Genomic DNA, 19,502 nt, shown 5'->3' on the forward strand with positions numbered 1-19,502 from the left:
ACCTTTGGGTCCCTAAGTTATAGAAATATAAGTAAAATGTTAATTTTGTGCAAACGGATTATTCACAGCATGGAAGATTACATGCAAAACATGAAGAATTGTATAATAATGCACTGGAAATAATTCAAAAGTTTCCTAACTGCACAAAACAGTTATGAGGTGTTGTAGTGCCATGTTCCTCCTCCATATGCTTTTATTTGTCTTTTTACAAAATGTAATCACTTTTTTTATTATCTTTGTGTAATAACAACATATTGGTTTTTTAGGTCACTTATTTGATTTGTTTTAAGCATTTGGTCAAAATTTCACTTAAAGACTACTGTACTACTGTGCCACAAAATTTCCACTGAAGTTTCATTTCCTGATGATTGTGGCTGATGAGAGTATAGGACTGACCAGTTTCTTCATGTCCATTATTTGCAGCCTACTTTTGGAAGATCCTCATCATCCATGGGTTCAAAGAAGAGTGGGAAGCTTCTTAGGATGACTTGTTAATTTAAAGAAAAAATAATAACTGTTAATATATAGATTTCGGCGACTTCTTCCCCAAGACTCCAATATTTACACAAACGGATACTCGCTTTCTACTCTTGTGAGTTGTAAAGAGCCCATTGCTTGTATCTATCTGCTCCAGCTATCATACCTCTTTTTGCCAACTGAAGTTGATGAGGTGTCATCAGTATTTCCTTTTATTAAGTATATAAAAACAAAATAAATATAAGCGTGTGTGTCCCTTCCTATATGAGCTCAGAGAATATCAAACCCAGAATGCTAACTGCGTCCTACATAACCAACTCCACCGCAAACTCAACCTGGCAAAAACTGCCCTCACAGTCTTCCTGCCTAAACCTAGCCCCTTTTTCCCTTTCAACATTACAATTGATGGCATTATAATTTACTCTGTTAATTCAGCACTCTGCCTGGGAGGGGGGGGAATCCCTCCTTCATAATTATACTACTGCCAAACCTGCTGCTTTTTCATCTGCAGTATTGCCTAGAATCCTAGATCAACCCCTTTCTTTCACAAATAGCCAAAGCATTAATCCATTCAATTATCCTATCCCATTCTGACTTGCAATCTCCTACTAACCAGTCTCCCAGGCTCCCACCTCCCAGGCTCTCCCAAGCCCGGACTGGCAATCTGTGGGATCTGGCAAATGTCAGAGAGGCTGCCATAAGATGCCATAGAAAGTCACTATTCAGTGGGCTGGTGGAGAGCTGAGTGGGCCTCTCTGTAATTGGAATGCCAGGGCCTATCTTGACTCACAGTCCAGACCTGCTCTCTCCTAAAAAGGGACCTGTTCAACCCCAGGTAAAATCTATAGCATCGCTGCCTGTTATGCAAAGGATAGCATAGAAAATCCTTCTGCTAGCATTCAGCTATATATACTAAAAATAAATGCATTGCCGCACAACCCTCCAAGGGGAAAATTTATATATATAATTTATTATGTTACTTGTTCTCCCTGTGTGCACTTTTATATATTGTAATAATGTACAGTGTTGCATTTGCTTACAGCACTTAAATAAAGCTTTACATACAGACAAGTTACTTGGGCATCTTTGGAGAAACAGATCTCTTCTAGCATACTGCTTCCCCTTAATTCCCCTTTTATCCTCCTTTGCATGCATATTTAGTCGTCTGAAATGGCTTGAGGAAAATGGCATACAATTTCTGCTTCTTCAGATGATCAGTACTATGTTTCATCTGCAGTGATTCTGTATGTTATAATATTGTCCATAAAAAGTGCAGAACATTAATACCTGCAAAGAGGGACCAAGGCTGTCGCTTCTGCACAAGTGGTCATTCAGTTGCTTGTTTTTCACAATTATAATGGTCCTAAATATGGTTCAAGCACAAGTTATTGAAATAAACTAGTGAAGACTACAGCTGTTTCATATTTAACCATGCTACTACAAACGGGGTAAAGAAATCTCTGCCACTATATTAGTGGTGGAAATTTCAACACTTGGCACACAGATGGCTAATATGGTATATACACCAGCAACTGGTGAACAGAGAGAATGGCTTGTGTTGGGCATATTCTGTATATCCATCAATGCCAAACAAGTCACTTTGTCACTTTGTACATACAGCCACAGGGCAGAGGGATAAGCATAGTTTCAGCAGGGCTAAAGTGTATAATAATTTTTTGACTGTGCTATAATTTCTTATCTGTAAATGTAATATTAATGTAAGAACTATAGCAGATAAATGCAGAATTGTAATTCTTATTTTATTAGGAATAATAGTGACACACATTAAAATATCACTTTGGTCAGCACTTTAAATATAAGCAAATACATCTCTGTTTAACTATAACCTTGCTTGTGAGAAGAGATAAAGCACCAAAGGATAACATTCAACCAGTAGCAGCAGAGCAGAGTGTTGAGTTAATAGATAGCCCAGTGTGTGCCCCTGGAATACAGTAGCATTAAGAGAAAAATGCAAAAAAAAAAAAACTTTAACATGTATGATCTAAGGCTTGATATAAGGCTTTCTATTCATTCCACTCTTTGCGAATGCTCAGGTTCCATTCCCAGGTGAGGTGATCATGGTTGTCATCATCAGTAAAGTGTGACTTATTAAGGTAAGTTCCTCGTGCCAAGATTCCTTTAGGTGCTTCTTCTAATGGTGTGAGGAAGTCATATTCATCTGGTCGTGGTCCATAGCTGCCTACCATAAACGTAGCTTTAGCAACTGCAATAAAATCAGAAATATGAGAGTGAGGCATCATCATACGTTAAAAAAATGAATCTGCTACTTCATATTAGTTTTATCAACTGCAAATGATCAAATTCCATTTATTAAATAGCCCCTAAAATCCATAAAAGTGTAGGGTCAGCAGGCCCTGACTAGAGATACAGCATCCCTATGAGAGTAAAGGAAACACCCCTGCTTTTATTGGTATGTGTCTCATGAGTGCTTGGGACCTTCTAGGGTTGCCACCTTTTTTTGTTCGAAAATGAGCAGGGGCGGGTTGGTGATATAGGGGGCGGGCCAGTGACATAGGGGGCGGGTGATGTCAGGGGTGGGGTGGGTGAAGTCAGGGGCTGGACTGATGACGTGGCAATCAGCGATTGGCTGATCGTCATGTCATTCACTTCAATGTCCTGTCTGGATTTCCTAAATCCGGACAGGAACTTTTCAGCCGAGCAGCCCATCCAAAACCGGGCTGTCCGGACAGGTAGCAACCCTAGGACCTTCATTGCAGAAGGGAGGGGTAGGCATGTTCTAGAAAATGTATATTCCAAAAACATTTAGATCATAATTTTGTTCTGTGTCTTGCATATCAATACTGTTTTCATATATCTGTAAACTAATGGACTTCTACGTGAACTCGGCAGGTCTGAGTTGGAGTGTTTTTTTATTCTGACTTTTTCTATATCGTAGTTTAATAAATCTCGAAAAATAAAAGTTTTTTCTACAAAAAATGTTGTTTTTCCCTCTTTAAAAGTCCATTAAATTCCCATTAAAAAGAAATAAGGAATTCATGAATCAATCTGTTTACCTCTCACTCCTGCCCGGTATGCATGCTGCACATACTTTAGTCCAGAAACGATCTCCTTATTGACCTATAAATAGACAATTATATATACAATTGGACAAATTGGAAGGGTAGTAACATATGCTAATGGTATGGCTAGTATTTTGTATAAAGGTATCAATTAAAGGGAAAAAATACCCCCATTTGTCACAATATCATTCAACTGGGCTTGAAGAAAAGTTGCATAAACACACAATTAACTGCCAAAAATAAACATACATTTTAAGTACTTACTATACCCCATTCCGCAGATTGAAAAGGACACCATAATAAGCTATCTCTGACTCACATAAACCACCTTAAGTCTCTCTGCTTTCCATAGTGGTTAGTTCACAAATTCTCTGGAAAGCAGAGGGACTTCAGCTTCCAGAATATTTCACTTCACAATAGAGCAAGGCAAGGGAAGAGCTGCATGACACTGTGAGCTTGTGGGCAATTGGTTTATACCGGTATCATCGTTTCCTTTAATCTGTGGCGGAGTCAGCTTACTTTCATTCTTCTCCAACTTCTCCATTCCTAAGCATGCTGTTCCAGGCTTGGCAGAATTTTTTGAAAGCAGTCACATTTGCCCTTTGGAAACAAATGAGGCTGACTATGCCCTGATGGAGGAACTCTGAACTCTGGTGTTTTCATTTATCTACTACAATTTAGACTCCCAGTAAGGATGCTTTTGTTTGTTCCTTTTGCCAGTGAGATTCAAACTGTGACCATACACACTTTTATTCTGCATGGAAACAACTTAAAATTCTACATTTCCTTAACTAATATTTTAATAGTTACATTGTTAAATTGGGTTGAAAAAAGACCAAAGTCCATCCAGTTCAACACCTCCAAATGAAACCCAGCATCCATACATACAATGACACTGACCCCTCCATACACGTACATTAACTATATATACCCAATAATTATACTAACTATAATTTTTTTGTTTCACAATGGCCTTGGATATTATGTCTGTCCAAGGAGGAAATAATATAATTAAAGTCAATATATCACTTACCTTAAAGTGGATTTTTACTCTATACTCAACTCCCTCTTTGAGAGCAAAAGTCTCTTTTTTCAAATTTGTTATATCTCCTGCGGAAACAGATGTTTTATACCATTTGCTGAGTTACTGCTGTCAAATGCATACTATGATACTATTTAATGCAATGTAAATTATAGGTTTCAGATAAGTGTGTTTTGATACCTAAATGTTACGGTTACTTATGGCTGTACTCTTTACTTTTGTATAAGGGGTGGAATAGAGTGTGGCTTCAATGATCATAGCTCAGAAAGTTAATAATTAGGTGCCTAGGCTAGAAGACATCATAGTGACTAGCCAAACAGAACTCGGGACATGGGTTTCAAGAGGGGCTAATTCCCTTAGTATAGGCATTGTTAGGCTGCTCCGACTATGGCTGTTGAGCATCTCACATGCCATCTCTCTCTCTATATACAGTATATATAATTATATAACCATATAGTTCCATGCAGTAGATAACTGGGCATACACATTAAGATTTGCTTATTTGGCAGGGTCACCAAACAGAATGTTAACCTGATTTATCCACAATAGTCTGTTCTAAATCGGGATGATCTCGGGGCCAACATCAATGCCCCAATGCTGTCATCACTTATTGGGATTCTGAAACTAGCTGATTTTCAGCCAGATATCGATTAACATCCATTTTAAAGGGCCGTGTATGGCCAGCTTTAGAAAGGCTGTGTATTAAACCATTATTGCTCATTTACAAAATATATCTCCAGCATTATCGTTATCCAATACAGGAAAGATAAGCCCTGTCTTATTTGTGAGGCATCCCGTTGGATAAGTGACAGCTGTGATCTATTGGCAGATCTGCACCTTCTAAACAACTATTTTATTACTACTGGCATAAGATGCCTCTAAACACAAGTTAACTATCCCCAAGTCATTGAGAAGATAATGATCAATTCCTGGTAATATCATATTACCTTTTAATGTGGAATTAGGTTTAAATAAATTCAGGTCTGGGTCATTATTAACCGAATGACATGGAGTAAGTTGACATTGCTGCCTCTGGGTAGCCATATTTATAGTTTTGGTTAGTGTTCTACTTACTAAACCTATGTTAAGTGCAGACAGGTTTAGTAACCTAGACATGTGAGCCAACCGTAATAGGCATTCTACACTCCCATGTAGCTTCTTTACTACCAAAATTAAATGGACTTTATAATATCTTGTTAGCATGCATATAGATGGGAGATATTGACTTCTGCCTTTCTTAACAGAACCGGCAGAATCAGGTCAAGTTTGAGACCAAAATGATGGACTTATCTCAAATAACGTGATTAGACTTGTTTAGAAATTAATTGTACAAGTTAAAAGATCTTGTAGGCTTATGACCATATATAGACCATGGCCAACTGTATTGGTCTTCAAAAACAATATTTGTGCAAATTGGTTAATTATGGGCCACTATTTTTTTTTTGGTCCTGCCTCGTCTCACAGCCTTTTGTTAAACCCCTACTCTGAAATGCTCAGAGTCATTTCCCTAGTTGATATTTCTTGTCCTTGTAAAGCCCCATCACCCCACAAGGTAAAAATATGAATCTAGGGATAAAAGAAGTGCTAGACAATTTATCACATACCAGTAAGATCCATCGTGATTGGTTTTGGGGCAGCGTCACAAACCAATGTGAGGCGAGTTACAGTCACATTTGGGGCTGATGGATCTATAAAAACAACAAAAAAAATTCTTATCAAATAATTGATTAATCCGTCTGTGTCTTGTAGTTTGATAATTGATAAACCTGACCCATAATTGCATTAAAGGAAAAGTCAAGTCGCTTTGTCATTTTAGTATTACTGTGTAGCCTACCTTAGCCCAATGTGAAACGCATTAGTTGCGCTTTGAAAAGCACTCCAGTTTCCCTGCACCGTCGCATTGTATTCACCACTGCGCACTGATCAACCCGGCGGCCATTTTTTGCTATGTGCGCGCTTCCTTGTTCTAATGCGCATGCGCCAATTGCCCCATCATTTATAGCTGTACAAAAATAAAAGATCAAAAAGGATTTGATGGGGCAAAATATGTTTTTTTAAAAATACCTTACTTTGATTTGGGCAGTCCAATGGTTAATCTCTCTGCTCCCTTACTCTACTAGCTGCAGTCAGATGAAATATGGGCTAGCAGCAGCGGAGCAGAGAGTTAAAAAGGGCAGAATACAGCGCGCATAGCAACAATAAATTACTATTTTAACTATTGGCTCAACGAAGAAGCAGGCGTGTCTTCGGAGGTCACTCTGATTATTTTGCCGACGCTTAGCAGAAGAATGTGCGCATGCGCTAGATTTTTTTTGCTGAACTGCGCATGTGCGCATCGCCAAATTTCAGCGTGCATTCCGAAGGGAGGGGGGAGAGAGGCTGCGAGTGCTGGAAACCAGACGGAAGAGTAGAACAACATTGCTGCTTCACGGATTCATTGCCAAGGACTTCAGTGGTCGGTATGTACACCATTTAAAAAGCCTTTTTGCTGGTAAAATTTATGTTAGAGGGGTTGACATGTCCTTTAACTAAAAAAACACCTACCAACAATTATATATGAAATATCAGAGAAGAACATGTACCTGCTACCACTGGTCCATCTCCTAGCAATGATTTCTTGTACTTGGCTAAACTCTCATCGTCCTTGTCAAGCTCTTGTATTTCCTGTAGGGACTTCTGGGGTGGGGGTTTGTAATTCAGTTTTCCATCCAGCTCATCGTCATCTTCCACTGCATGTGGCACTGGCTCATTCTCAGTCATTTTTATCTGCATACATGCAAAAACACTTGTTTTCTACTATTTTCTATTCAGCCTAATATATAATAAATGGTTGCTTAAAACATGTGCCAATAAATAGGTTTTTAGGTTTCAAAAGCTATTTTAGAAAAATAGTCATTTTCACCTTATTAGTTCAGTTTGTTTAATGTGTATTTTATTTCAGAGAAATAATTTATTACCACTTATTCTCTTATTGCTGAAAGCTGATTTGTACTATTTCTTCTGTACTTAAAAATGCTAAATTTTGGTAATTCAATATAGTAGAAATAATTTAAGGCAAAGTTGTTTTGCCTTAGGTAGAAATATTTTAATGTCCCACCAACACTCAGAGGGTTATTTATATAGCTGATTTTTTTTCTGGTTGGACAAAACACAATTTTTTCGTATGAAAAAAAAACCTAAAACTAAGATTTATTAAACTCCGATGAATAAAAAATGTACTCCAACTCAGACACGCCACGTTCATGTAGATGTCCTGTTAATATCCTGATCTGCGCTGGTTTTAATTTAATAATCTGAAGATTTTGTGGTTTCGGGCATCAGATTCGAAAAAGTCAGAGGTTTCAGTAAACAAAACTGAAAAATTTGTAGAATTCGGTATTTTCACGATTTTATTGATATTTTTCACGCACAAGAAATTTTCGAAAAATTGTATTGATAAATAGGGGGATATGGTCAGAGTGGTTTTCAGAAAATAGTGAGAACTTTTCGGATTTTGATAAATAACCCCCTCAGTGTCTTTGGGATGCCCTCACAGCAGTAGTAGTGGTGTGTCTCAATTACATGAGAACCTGTGCCAAACACCTTCTGCTCTAAAAAAAAATCTCATATATATAAGACACCCTTTTGAAGGACGGATATAATTAATCACTTGGTCCTGAGCTATAGCTTCTCTTGAGCTTCAACACTTGAGGTAATTTTTATGATCTTATTAAAGGCTAACGAGTATCAGTCTTCTATGTTACATAATAAGTTACACAAGTATACACAAATATGTCTGGAAAAAAAGCAAATACATAACTCTAGTAGTCAACTAGAAAATTTCATTATAGCCAAAACAAAGAAACATTGAATTAGAAAAAAGTTAGTTATAGTATAGTCATTTCAGGAGTGGACAAACCACAAAAGAGACATTGGGGGTCATTTATTAACACTGGGCAAATTTGCCCATGGGCAGTAACCAATGGCAACCAATCAGATTGCTGCATTCATTGTCCTACTTGCAGCTGGCTTCAAAAAGCTAATCACTGATTGGTTGCTATAGGTAACTGCCCATGGGCAAATTTGCCCAGTGTTGATAAATGAGCCCCACTGTGTTCTTCACTGACTGACACTTGCACCGCTGCTCTTCTGCTGTTAGGTTAAGGCATATAATATACATTTTCAACACAATAAATAATCTATTGCAGTGGTTCCCAAGATGTAGAACTGGCCCCCTTAAAAGATTGCTGTCCCATATACACACTTCTTGTGAGATTTAGATTATTTTTAGGAAGGAAAAGTGCAAAAGATTAAGGAGGTTATAGTCCGAATGTCAAAAACTCGAAAAGTTTGAGTTTTTTTTACTATAAAATCTGAAATTGTAGTGGGAAAAAAAAGTTAATGGGTGAGGACCCTATCCTATTTGGCAGTTTCTGCGCTGGAATTAGCCCTAAACTCCGACTATTTTGTACTTTTCCAGTCAAAAATTATGAAAAAAAATCCCCAAAAAATTATACGATATGATTTTTCGTACAATTTTTTTTCTGTTTTTCCCCCAAACCGATTAATTTGTGATTTTAAATAATAAATAAGGCCAAAACATGGATTCTAGTTTGGTCGGACTTTTTTTTAATTGAAAAAAATCTGAAAATGTTATCTCTAAATCTCTAACATGTTACATTATGCTCCTAATTCTCTTAATGCTTTCTGTGAATGCTTTATGGCTTATGTATCCCCATTTAAGAGGGAATTATGGAGAGCTTAGGAGGATGAAGCTAGTCTGACTGGCACAGGAGGGTAAGACAAGTTCTTCTCACTTTAGTATTTACAGAATCCCAAAAATGCTCATATAAGATAAACAAGTATAAATATACACAGCTTATATATGTTTATAATACTACGAATTCCATGTGGTTACGGGCTGTTTATTTCCCAACTCAGTGTAATCATACTAAACTTAGAAATGCGGGTAATTTCTACACTTCCTCTTATTAAACTTCTGTAAAAACAAATGTTATTTTAAGAATTCTTTATCATTTTTCCCCATAATAACATGTAGGAATACACCAAGGTTACTTTACCCTCTCTAGGACAATTTGCATTCAGCACAAAGCAAAACAAATGGTATTTTTTTTACTGGATGCTCTTTTGTATGGCACTATACAGTATGTTGGTGTGTCATCTTGTGGGGTCCTATCTTGATGAAGAGAGCAATTTTTGTGTTCATGTGAGAGCAGGGGTGTTTCTACTAGGAGAACACAATGAAAGCAGTAATGCATTATGAATTTGTATATATACTGTACATTGTGATAGCACGTGCAGTGAATTAAGCAAAAGGAAGACGGGTAGCTACTGGGAACATTTTCGGAAGGCACAAATCTATGCTGTTAAAGTGGTGGGCTTGGTGCTTAAGTCTTGTGATACACTTAGATTGGTAAATTTGTCTTATAGGAGACATAGGATAAGTGAACCCCCTCCATAACATTGTAGGGATTAATGAATAATATATGGTGCTGGTTTGCTTTGAGCTAAAAATAAATATTATCTTTAAAAAATAGCCCAGTTGTTGGACCTGAAGTCACACAAGCAAAGGCTGGCTCCAGTTCCCTATCAGGTCAGCCTAACTCCTGACTGGCTCTTATCCTACAGTGCAGTGTGCTGAGTGCCACCAGCTCTCCGTGTGGCCTGGGAAAGGAGGCAGCAGAAAGTGGAACAATTGGGCAGGACTAATATGGTTTTGAAGAAAATTTCAATAAATCAACCCAAAACACTCCCCTTTTAAAGGGAGCTATCGTGAAAAATGAAAATTTAATATAAGCTCCCTCATACTGAAATAAGAAACGTTCAAAATAAAATCAATTGAATATTCTGCATTGTTTCTGAAATAATCAAGTTAATATTCACTATTGCTCTCTCAGCATCTGTTTCTCTTTATTCTGTCTTCATGCAGCAGTTGGGTGTCAGATAATCATTGACAGTTAGATCCAATATATCTTATAGGGGGGTTCCTTTCCTAGCAGATGTATTAGAGTTTACTCAAATAACTGATTCCAGTACAAACAAAATCAAACAAAACAACTGCCTTTTTTACAAATTCTGCAAGTAGAGAGACATGATTTCTGGTGATTTTAATAGAGTGAGCTGTAATACATCTTCTATAAGATATATTGGATCATTCATCTGACACCCAACTCCTGAATGAAGACAGAATGAGGAGAGACAGATGCTGAGAGAGAGGAATAGTGAGGATAAACTTGATTATGTCAGAAACAGTACAGAATTTTTAATTGATTGGATTTAGTAAGTTTCTTATTTTAACATGCTGAATCTTATATTAAATTTTAATTTTCGCAATAGTTCCCCTTTAAGCACTTCTATATTGAAAAGAGTATAATATACTGGCGCATTCTTGGACCAGAGTCAATTCAATGAAAAAAAGTTATCACATGTTTTTCATGTGAGTTTTTTACATGATAAAGTGAGTTTTTCTGAATTGAATTTCATCTCATCATTGAATCTAGTCCATCGGTGATAAATGTTTCTCTTTACTGAATTGAATCTCGCCCAATATTTCTCTTTTAAGACAAGCAAAATACATAAAGAGGGGTCGTTTACTACCTGCAGACCAAGGTGCAAGAAACAGGTGCAATTTGCAGGTAGAAGAACTGATACAGGTAGAAGTTGCAGAGACATGCATTCGCTCCACAAATGCATGCTCTGTCTGCATTCACCCCATAATCTTCTTACACTTGATTCTTGGGTCTCAGTAAGTGACCCCCAAGTTGTCTGATGTCTAGCCTAGTTCTTTTTTTTTGAGTTTTAGTTCAGCCATAAAATATCGGTTTGCATGTCCCTGAATGACTTTGGTTTATAACAAAGGACTCGTAGTGGGATATAGCCTAAAAGAATTGATTTCTGTCCCCAGATTTTAGTTTCTGAGTCTGATAAGATTCCTCATGATAACAGACTGTGCCAGACATTGCTCTGTGGGCCATGTAGACCAGGGCTCAAAAAAAGCACATTGTTACCTCAGTGTCAACTAGAGAGTTTGGGGTAACTCTGCTTAGCAACCAGACAATGACTTGCTTGTAGGGATGGGCGAATTTTTTCGCCTTGTTTCGCCGAAAAAATGATGGCCATAGACTTGTATGACAAAAAGATAGATGCGTCAAAAAAAATTCGCCGGCGGTTAATTTTTGGCGAAACGGTTCAAATTCACCCATCCCTGCTTGTTTGTCATTATTTTGAAATACAAATAAGATTGGGTCTGACTACATAGATAAGTAGTAAAAAAATAAAAGCTATAAAATGTAACCTCAAGATTGATCAGTATTTTGGTTTCAGGTCGTTTCTGACAAACACAAATAACTATAAAACAAAATTAAAGTAAACGGCAGAGTGTTTCAGTATATCACTGACACCATCATACTAAAAAAAAACTATTTAAGCCCATTTCAGTCCACAGCACCTGGCCCGTTAGAACTTGTTCTAAGTGGTTTTCCTGAGCTTTGTCTTGAAAATTCTGATCTGATTATCTGTGTTTGACCCAGCCTGTTCCTGACTACTCTCCAATCTGTATCCTGACCCTTGCCTGCCTACGACAACTCTCCTGCTTATCCCCTTGATTGACTACCCGGTTTTGACCCTTGCCTGCCTGACGATTCTGATATCCGCCTGTCTGACCATCCGCTTGCCTAATCCTCTTGTGCTGTGACAGTCGGCCCAAAAGACTCTGCTTCCAGCCGTGCCCCTTTGCCAGCCAGAACATATCGCCTTGTACCCCTCGTTAAGTTCAGGTGGCACCCAAGTAAGCTGAGGGCTCCTCCCGAAGCCCAACGGTGGTCACACTACTGGATGAAGCCGATCCGAGACCAGGGTGCTTGGCACTTGTTCTGGTATCGGGTGCCGGCCGTGACACAAATGTCCTCTTATTTATATATGTGTGTGGGTGTTATTGCAGCAGCGGCTGCCATTCATTTTCAAGGATCTCTCGTCCACTGTTCTTAAAGCTATAATCGGTGCCAACATTTTTATTTATTAAACTTCGATTCTAGACATAGCAGAATAAAGACTATGATATATTAAAAACTGGTTTGAGCAAGGTTAAATGAGGCAAGAGAAGGGCAAATGACAGTACACAAGGGAGCCAAAAGTTGAAAAAAAAACATAAAACACCCCCTCCCCACGCTTGTGATCTGTTTTGTATTCTTTTTAGAAAGTTAACAGTCATAACAACTGGCACACGTGAGTCATTGCCTTCTCAGGCCTAGAATGCACAAGATGCTTTGCCTCGTGAGTGGTAACTTTGCTTCATTGCTCTTCCTGGACATTGAGTTTAGTGAAGGCTGATCCTATTAGAGGATCATGAACGTAAGTGATTAGAGAAGCATTAAGTGTCGCAGCTTAAAACATTTGACCAGAGGGGCAGAGTGCAAACTAAAGTAGCAGCCCTTATCTCAATATCTGCTTATCTCCTGGAGCTGGTACAAATGTTTCATCTCTCAAATGTTGTTTACACAACAAAGGAGTCAGATGTGCAGCCTTATTGTTCTTTTTTTACACTAGATGCTAAATAGCTCATTAGGCCAATAGCCTAAGTTCAAGACAAGATATAAGTATATGAGCAGCAGCTAAGCAGAATGTACACTGGTGTGCCAGCAGAAAAATAACATGGCGAACCATAGTCATAAATGGTACAGTGACTCTCAGATTTAAATTGCAAACTGACCCCCTCCACCCCCCAGTTTTATATGGCACATTTAACCACAACATGGTACAGTTACCTAGTATTCACAGGGACTGCCAGCATTAAATGGAACAATGACCCTCAACATTAATGGTACAGGTATGGGATTCATCATCCGGAAACCCATTATCCAAAAAATCCAAATTATAGGAAACTCTATTTTAATCAGATAATTTAGATTTTTGAAATTGATTTTATCTGTAAAGATAAAACAGTACATTATACTTGATACAAACTAAGATGTAATGAATACTTATTCGAGGCAAAACAATCCCATTGGATATATTTATGATGTTTCAATTAATTTTAAGTAGACTTAATGTATGAACGTCCAAATTAAGGAACAATCCTTATATGGGAAAACCTCAAGTCTAGGTCCGGATTTCCTGGGCGGGCGCCCATAGCGCCTGCCCGCATGCACTACCCCCCTGCAAGCACACGTGCGCATGCGCCAGAGCACTGGGAAGCTCCGCGACCCCAATGCTCTCCAGAAAGCGTCTGGGCAGCATGCTGCCACTAATATTTTGCCACCCTAGGCCCGGGCCTTTGTGGGCTTGCACAAATCCGGGGCCTGCCAGGTCCTGAGCATTCTAGCAAAAAGGTCCCATACCTGTAACAGCAATTGATGATACAGGGTAATAGCCGGAGCATGCTAAAAGGTAATTAAAAATGCAATGGAGTGTGCAAAGTGCAATTTTGGCACCAATCACCGTGTTTTTTTACCCACAATTGCAGTGACATAGGGTATTTCGCAACCACATTTATGGGCATTGCATTTAAAAAATATAATCCAGTGCTTATTGGATGTAAATTTCAGCTCACACATTTCAGAGCAGGGATTGCCTCACTTCCGCTGCACAGTGTTAAAATGGCTAGAGCATGTGATCTTTTTTGTCTGCTCCATCTATTGTTATAACCTTTTGCGGGAATCCTGGAATTATGGTCTGGGTGGCCTCAACATCAGTAGGTGCACTAGCATGCAATATAGCAGAAGAGGCAGGACAGACAAATTGGCAATTAAATGGAGTGCAAGGAACAAGTATGGATGCAAATTCTTCAATGCAACATTTGCACCCATTTTAGCATGGCCACACTTGTCTCTGTCTCTGTTTGTAAGTGACCCTTTATATCTACTTCTAGTAGCTGCCGTTAAAATAAGATAGACACAGAATGAAACAACTATTTTTATTTTTGGTGCCAGATGATGCATTAACGATTCCTATATTTTTGCATGGTTTTACTGAAGATGGTTTGAATAGCTGAAACTCACATGAACTGTGCAAAAATCTATACCATATACAGGTATAGGACCTGTTATCCAGAATGCTCAGGACCTGGGGTTTTCTGGATAACAGATCTTTCTGTAAGTTGGATGTTTATCTTAAGTCTACTAGAAAATCATGTAAACATTAAATAAACACAATAGACTGGTTTTTCCAATTATATCTTAGTTGGGATCAAGTACAAGGTAATATTTTATTATTATAGAGAAAAAGAAAATCATTTTTAAAAATTTGGATTATTTAGATAAAATGGAGTCTATGGGAGGCAGTTTTTCCATAATTTTGAACTTTCCGTATCCCATACCTGTACTGAAATGCACACATTGCTGCAAGGCTGTTTACAAGTCCCAAAATACAGAAACATAAAAATGACTGGTAATGCTATTGATGTTGGGACCTTAGAATATGCCAGACAGATAAGGCAGCAATAAGTGACCAGCTTCTGTTGGAAAGGATGGCTGTTTTATATTCTGCTTGTTGAAAAATAGAAAAAAACTTGGTGAAGCACCACCTGCTCATCTTTAAAGTTGTTATAACGCGTCTCTGTGCAGAAAGTTTCATTCTGGTTCTGGCCCCATCTCAGGAGATTCATTATTGTACGTCATGCACATTCATACTACAGTATCAGTTGAGCAGCACATTTCCACATAATATTTTAGAAGTTTGTGCTAAGTTACAGTCTAGGAAATTCTAAGTTGAAAAATAATATTCTGTAGTTACTAACTGAAACCCAGGGGTACTTGGTTATAGTGCTTATGTAATAACCCTTGATATTTTATTTTATACCATAGATTAGTATAAAAGTAGGTTCAGATCTGTGAATTACTTTTAAAGAATTTTAATGCCACCAACATGAGTATTGTTTTCCTGACTTGTTGATATGACAATAAGCTGCAGAGCAGCACCTTTCTCACTCCCATTCCCGTAAAGGGAAATGACTGCAATGGTAAGATATTTGATATTGTCAAAATGAAACTCTGGGTAAGCACACTACTGTTGTAAAACAATAATATACACGGACATGCCAGGGGATATCTTTAATTTAATCTTAATCAGTACTGTTTAATTGTCAGCTTGTGTCCCTAGCAGAATACATCAGAGATGATGTGGGAACAAGAGAAATTGGCAAGGGAGTAAGATAAAAACACAAAAAGGAAGTGATGAAGCAGAGAACAAGGAGAAATAAATGAGAGCACAGGAGGAAGAGGGAAATACATGATAAAATGAGACAGAGAAGCCATTAAATCCTGTGGTTCACGCAACCATTTAAATGCTGGGAGTCACTGTTCTAAGAAATTTTAATGAACAATTTGGAATATTTGGATAAAATGAAATCCATTGGAGACAGCCTTTCCGTAATTTGGATCTTTTTGGATAAATGCTTGAAGAACGAGAGTCACGTGCACACCCGGACCTCTCCCTTTAGATAACTGCCTGGTACATGGACCCTGGGAAGACAGCACTTCCAAATTAGATACAAGAACAAAATTAAGTACCGGCACTCAAGGCGAATCAAACAGGGGATAACCCATTGTGTGTTTATTTACGTCACAACGTTTCGGGGGCGTCCCCCTTCGTCAGGTGATACAACCAACTACATGCACAAGGTTTAAATAACCAAACAACCCACCCCCTCATGAACAAACAAGCGTCCATTATCCACAAGATCTGGTTTCAGGATAGTGTTCAAAAAAAAAGTTCAGTGTATATTGTCCATGTGGTAAATCATTGTCCATACACATCATTAATGTTTAGAAAGAATAAACAAAATTAAAGGTACATACCAACGAATCATGAGAACAACTCTCCCTAATAACCGGAAAAGAGGTTTTTTTTTTTTACCTCGCCCTGAATGCAATTCTCTTTTTACGGATAATGCATTCCATACCTATACTGTTTTATTATTACAGAGAAGTAAGGAATCATTTTTAAAAATATGGATATTATTGGTGATGACCTTTCCGTAATTCTGAGCATTTTGGATGATGGGCTTCCAGATAATGGATCCCAAACCTGTATCATTCATGTTGAGGGTCATTGTACCATTTAATGATGTGGTTCAACGTGCCATATGGGGGGTGGAGGGGGTCACTTTGCAATTTAAATCTAAGAGTCACTTTACTATTTATGACTGTGGTTGGCCATGCTATTATTCTGCTGGCACACCAGTATGGGGCCCTGCCTTTGTTCTGTTGGCACACCAGTGTACATTCTGCTTAGCTGCTGCTCATATAATTATATCTTGTCTTGTACTGGTGATGCAGAGAACACAGAAAGTCACAATTTTAATCTTTAAAACTCTACTGATTATTTTAGCGCCTTTGGTATTTATTGACACAGAGAAACTTGTATTATTTGATGCAGCTGCTATGGCAATAAACACATTTGAGTGTGGTTAACGTGCCCTTGGCACATATTTCCTGAAGGCCCTGTACACTCAATTAATAGGTAAGTCTTGGCATTAATATTTTCTTTACTAACATTTGTATGAGTCTTGCAGGTTTTACAGTCTAGTGTTAAATGCCTATGTCCATCCTATGGCTTTACTGCTAGTCCTAAACTGCAGTTTGAATCACTTGATCTTTCCTGCAGCAGGGTCTCCTTTCTGCTTTTGGAGGGGGCTAGGAGTTTAAAGTTAGTCAACAGGTTTCAAAGCCCTGTGGGAACCAATGGGATCAGTGAAATGAATAAGCCACAATAACTCAATGAACCGGCTCTATAGATCCTTGTGATGCTCACACGACGCAAGTGAAGTAGATTTATCGTATTTCTATAAATGCAAACTGTTCTACTTTCTATAACAGCATTACTGTTTATTTCACAATATCTCCTTCACAAAACATGATTTGATTATCTAAAATAAAAAGCACTTACCTAGTTTTTCGTATGTGTCGCTCTTGCAAGAGAAACTATCCTCTATGCTCTTCTCTGTCTGTCGGTTGAAAAGGGGAAGGAAACTTGGTGAAGCAATCACCCCCCTTCTCTGTAGAAACCACTTTAACAGGAAGTGCTGCAAATTTAATCGCCTTTCTGTTTTAAAAAAAATGACAAGAGCAGCATCTCTTCATTATACCCAGAGATATCAGTAACAGGACAGCAATCATCAGGTGCTCACTAATAGCAAGGCTAAACAGCTAGTTGGGAGTGTATATGTTTGGGATATGAATTAGCCTATAAGGGGATGACACTTATCCACTAAATTCAACTGGGATCCATCATCCGGAAACTCATTATCCAGAAAATGTCGAATTACAAGAAGGCCCTTTCCCTTGACTCCGTTTTATCCAAATAATTTATATTTTTTAGAAAATAATAAAACAGTAGCTTTTACTTGATCCAACCTAAGATATAATTAATCATTATTAGAGGCAAAACAATCTTATTGATTTTTATTGAATGTTTATTGAATAATTTTTAATGGATTAAAGATATGAAGATCCAAATTATTATCCTTAAAACCCCAGGCCCTGAGTATTCTAGATGACAGGTCCCATACCTGTACTGATTGAATTAATATCTCACAGTCGTACCGAAATACTGTCCAGTTTAAGAATGAGGAAGTGGCACCTTAACAAAGAACAAAGGTCTAATTGTGTATTTTATACTGTTTGATTTTATCTGTCTCTGTGTTTTTTTTTCAGAGACAGGTGACACATTTGGTCTACAAGCTGTGAATAAAATACAGCCCCTAGCAGCCAACGGCACTTATTCTGCAGAATAAGGGGCTATGGTATTGCCAGTTTAAAAACCATATTTATTTTCGGTTATCTGAACTTCTGAAAATGCATGAAAACTGTAAAATAAAAGTGCTTTTGTCTTATCACCAAAGAATGGAATCTATTTGAGTTGCACAACTCATTCTTCGTATGTTCATTTTGCCTGAATTATACAGGTACAGATTTCAGTTTATTTTCTCAGTGCTGTTAAAATGCCCCAGTGTCTATCCTTTCAATCGTCTATTCTGCATATTGCCAAGATTATACTGTACATTATTTACATCAGTACCACACCTAAGGGTGGTGCCACACAGGGAGGTTAGTTTGCAAGCAATAAATCTTTGCTACTGCGGGTGGCTAATGTGCGTTGCTTTGTTTTCCGACGTTTGTGCCATCCTACCGGTGATTCACATTCTTGCTGGTGGGAGATCAGTCGCCTGAAATAGTGAAGGTTTATCGATTGTAACTAATCTCTTTGCGTGCCACCACCCTTATAGAGCTTATAAAAGGTCCCTATCACATTCAAGCAAACTTTGATTTTGTCAGGAGCCAATTAACCTTTTCGCGTGGTTAATGCATAGATAGAATCCAAATAATAAAAAAGTGCAATGACAGGATTGTATATGTATAACAAAGACAGATGCACTTCAAATACAAATGACACAGTACCGTATATACTCGAGTATAAGCCGAGTTTTTCAGCATCCAAAATGTGCTGAAAAGTCTACCTCGGCTTATACTCGAGTCAGTGGGCAGTAGTTGAGATTGCAGTCACTTTTAATCATTCCTATATCAACAGTTCGCTTGGGGAGAGACTGCAATATCACACAGCGCCCTCTGTTTGTTATATGAAAGAATAACAGTGCGCCCTCTGTTGGCACTTACCCACCTATTCAATCTTTCACTCTCGACTGGTACCTTTCCATCATTATACAAACAAGCACTAATCACTCCTATCCTCAAAAAACCTTCCCTTGATCCCAGCTCTCCCACTAACTATCGACCGGTCTCCCTTCTTCAATTCGCATCCAAATTACTAGAAAGGCTTGTTTACAAACGCCTGATCCAGCATCTCACTCACAACTCCCTCCTCGACCCCTTGCAATCTGGCTTCCGCCCATCACACTCGACTGAAACTGCACTCACCAAAGTAACCAATGATCTTCTATTGGCAAAGTCTAAAGGTCATTATTCCATTCTAATCCTTCTAGATCTCTC

General features: G+C 38.1%; 1 protein-coding gene across 1 annotated transcript; it reads right to left on the bottom strand.

Moving 5' to 3' along the window:
- Positions 1–2,216: 2,216 nt before the first annotated feature.
- On the bottom strand, positions 2,217–17,464 carry arhgdib.S (Rho GDP dissociation inhibitor (GDI) beta S homeolog). The gene is given in 6 exon segments (NM_001087191.1): positions 2,217–2,701; positions 3,513–3,576; positions 4,552–4,628; positions 6,165–6,248; positions 7,143–7,326; positions 17,443–17,464. Coding segments are annotated over 5 exon segments (603 nt in total). The 5' UTR covers positions 7,321–7,326; positions 17,443–17,464; the 3' UTR covers positions 2,217–2,501.
- Between the last annotated feature and the right edge of the window lie 2,038 nt (positions 17,465–19,502).

This window comes from Xenopus laevis, chromosome 4S (assembly GCF_017654675.1).
Source record: "Xenopus laevis strain J_2021 chromosome 4S, Xenopus_laevis_v10.1, whole genome shotgun sequence".
NCBI lineage: Eukaryota > Metazoa > Chordata > Amphibia > Anura > Pipidae > Xenopus > Xenopus laevis.